Raw genomic sequence first — 2,310 nt, forward strand, 5'->3', positions numbered from 1 at the left:
GGCTCGCTGTATCAATAGTTGGTGCAATGAGCTGGTTGCACTCAGAAAACTGTAGTTGCATAGGGGTCTTTGGGGAATGGAGAAATTGAGTTGACCCAAAAGGGAGTTGCAATCATTCAGTAAACCAAATACAAAAAGTCGTTGCAATAGCTTTCTCCTAGTTGCTAGTGAATCCAAGCTAATCAGCCTACATCGTTCTTCATAGGGCGGTAATTCAAGGTATCATTCCAAGGAAGAATGCTCTAAGAATTACTTGATAAAACTCAGATGGATTGATTATACTCTGTTCACCTACACAGCGTGGACACCTTCAGCATAGCGTTGCTTTGTAGCCGCGGACTCTAACCACAGGCTAAGGAAGGCCCAAGTCTTATGGATATCGAAAAGATAGTAGAACATCCAACAAAATTCTGTTCTCTCCAATTCCGTTCACATTTATTCCCCGCTTAATAAATTAATTGAAATACCTTAGCATCTAAAATAAACGATCCGTATCTCGCCCACCACCGCTTCTTACTACTATTCGTCCCCCCGGATAGCCTTGTACTTGGCGATCTCGGTCGGGAAGGTTTCGTCCAGCTCCTTCATCAGGTTGCTCTTGAACTTCCGGTACGAGTCGATCTTCCCCTTGACCTCCTCGTTCTTGGTCAGCGCCTTGTCGATGCAGTCCTTGGTGTAGAGCTGCGGATTGCGGCCCTGGTCGATGTAGTCGAACACCTCCAGCGGCACGTTCACGTCCACCTGGTTCTTGAGCTTGTCGATCTCCTGGAGGCCAGTGACCAGCGATTGGCTGCGCGGAAAGGATAGAGGTGGACATTTCGTTATTAACATTCCTAATTTGTTTATTGAATTGCGACAAGTTTAACTTTAAGCATGTTTCAAGATTGTTTTTTTTTCAGGAATTTCAGCAGAAACTAATTCAGGTACTTGCCCAAAATCTTGTCCAGATATAACTGTAATTCCACCAATAATGGTAACTAAGTATGTAGCTTGTTGTTACTGAACAAACGAATGGATTTACACCAATGCTACGATGAAGAGAACATCCTCCTATATCTCCCATTGGTGATAGTTTGTATCTAGCTCCAATCATTTACTTTAAGACCGCACGAGACTTCTCCATATAGGGTGCAGAACCACTTGGGCACTTCCATGATTCACTTTGGCATTGTCTGAAACTTTGCAATAAGAAGCGCTTCAGTACGACGCATATTGCTCTGTAGCTTTCAAAAAAAAAAACCACTGCCGAATTGAATCAAAAGTGCCAAGAATAGGATCCGGCTCCCTATCGATTCTGTAGTGTAAAACCCATTTAATTTTCTACTTCATCGGTTCGCTAAAACTCGAGATGTGCTTCTGCAAAGTTTTGATAATAATTGTTAGAGTGAGACAAAAAATAGGGAAAATAACACGGTCTCCCGTGTCACCTTAAAACAACGAGATACACACTCGGTTACCAATGGCTTTTAGGGCGAGATCATAAGTTATGCGAGAAATCATAAAAAACAGACCTGCTACCAGCCCTGCGAGTAGGAAAACTTACATTTTCTGATTCAGCACGTTCTGGCCCTGGGGTTGAAAATCGCTTACAATGATCCGGATCTGGCGAACGTTTTCGATGAACATTTCCAGGTGGTTTTCGAGATTTTCCAGCGGGGATGCCATTGTTTCCGCTAAAGTTGACTACTCACGCGAAAAACGGTGTAATATTAAGTATTTTCTCCGGAAAAACGAGTTTTTTGGTGGAACTTTTAGGAAACACAATCTGCGAAAATGGAGTCTTGTTTTGATTTGAACGAAACTGGTGCTGTGAGTTTTGACATTCGATGTACACTGACGGTAAAATCACTTTCTAAATTTATCCGGTTCGACTCAATTGGAGATGTGAATCGTTTTTGGGAAACAAACGGGATGAACACCAACAAAGTTTAAACCCAGAGTTTGGGTACGCAAAGTGAAACCAGCACGGAGAATAAAAAATACCTAAAGAAAGTTTGGTAATCTCGTATGGTGGCTACTGATTTTTGTTGAAATAAAATTACTCAAAAATAACCAGATTATCTTATCCAACCGCAGGATATTAACTGATGTTACTACCATGTCAGCAGCTCCCCTTTATTCAATGGTTGGGTATAAATACATATTTACAATCTATTTCGCTCAAAGCGTTAGGCTTCATTCACAAATTTCATAACGCTAAAAATGAACATTTTCGACACCCATCCACCAAAATAAAATAAAAAAAATAGTGTTTATTTATCTACAAACATAAGTTTATGGCTGGTATAAAGTATATCTGTCGTAAAAGTG

The 2,310-nt window shown here is 40.9% G+C and overlaps 1 protein-coding gene across 1 annotated transcript; it reads right to left on the minus strand.

Annotated features, from left to right (window-relative positions):
- Positions 1-408: 408 nt before the first annotated feature.
- Positions 409-1,813, minus strand: LOC5564532 (mediator of RNA polymerase II transcription subunit 10). The gene is made up of 2 exons (XM_001648825.2): positions 1,544-1,813; positions 409-790 (listed from the first exon to the last, which is right to left on the minus strand). Exons 1-2 carry the CDS (start codon positions 1,663-1,665, stop codon positions 520-522), a joined length of 393 nt encoding a protein of 130 aa, XP_001648875.1. The 5' UTR covers positions 1,666-1,813; the 3' UTR covers positions 409-519.
- Positions 1,814-2,310: the final 497 nt, after the last annotated feature.

This window comes from Aedes aegypti, chromosome 1 (genome assembly GCF_002204515.2).
Source record: "Aedes aegypti strain LVP_AGWG chromosome 1, AaegL5.0 Primary Assembly, whole genome shotgun sequence".
Taxonomy (NCBI): domain Eukaryota; kingdom Metazoa; phylum Arthropoda; class Insecta; order Diptera; family Culicidae; genus Aedes; species Aedes aegypti.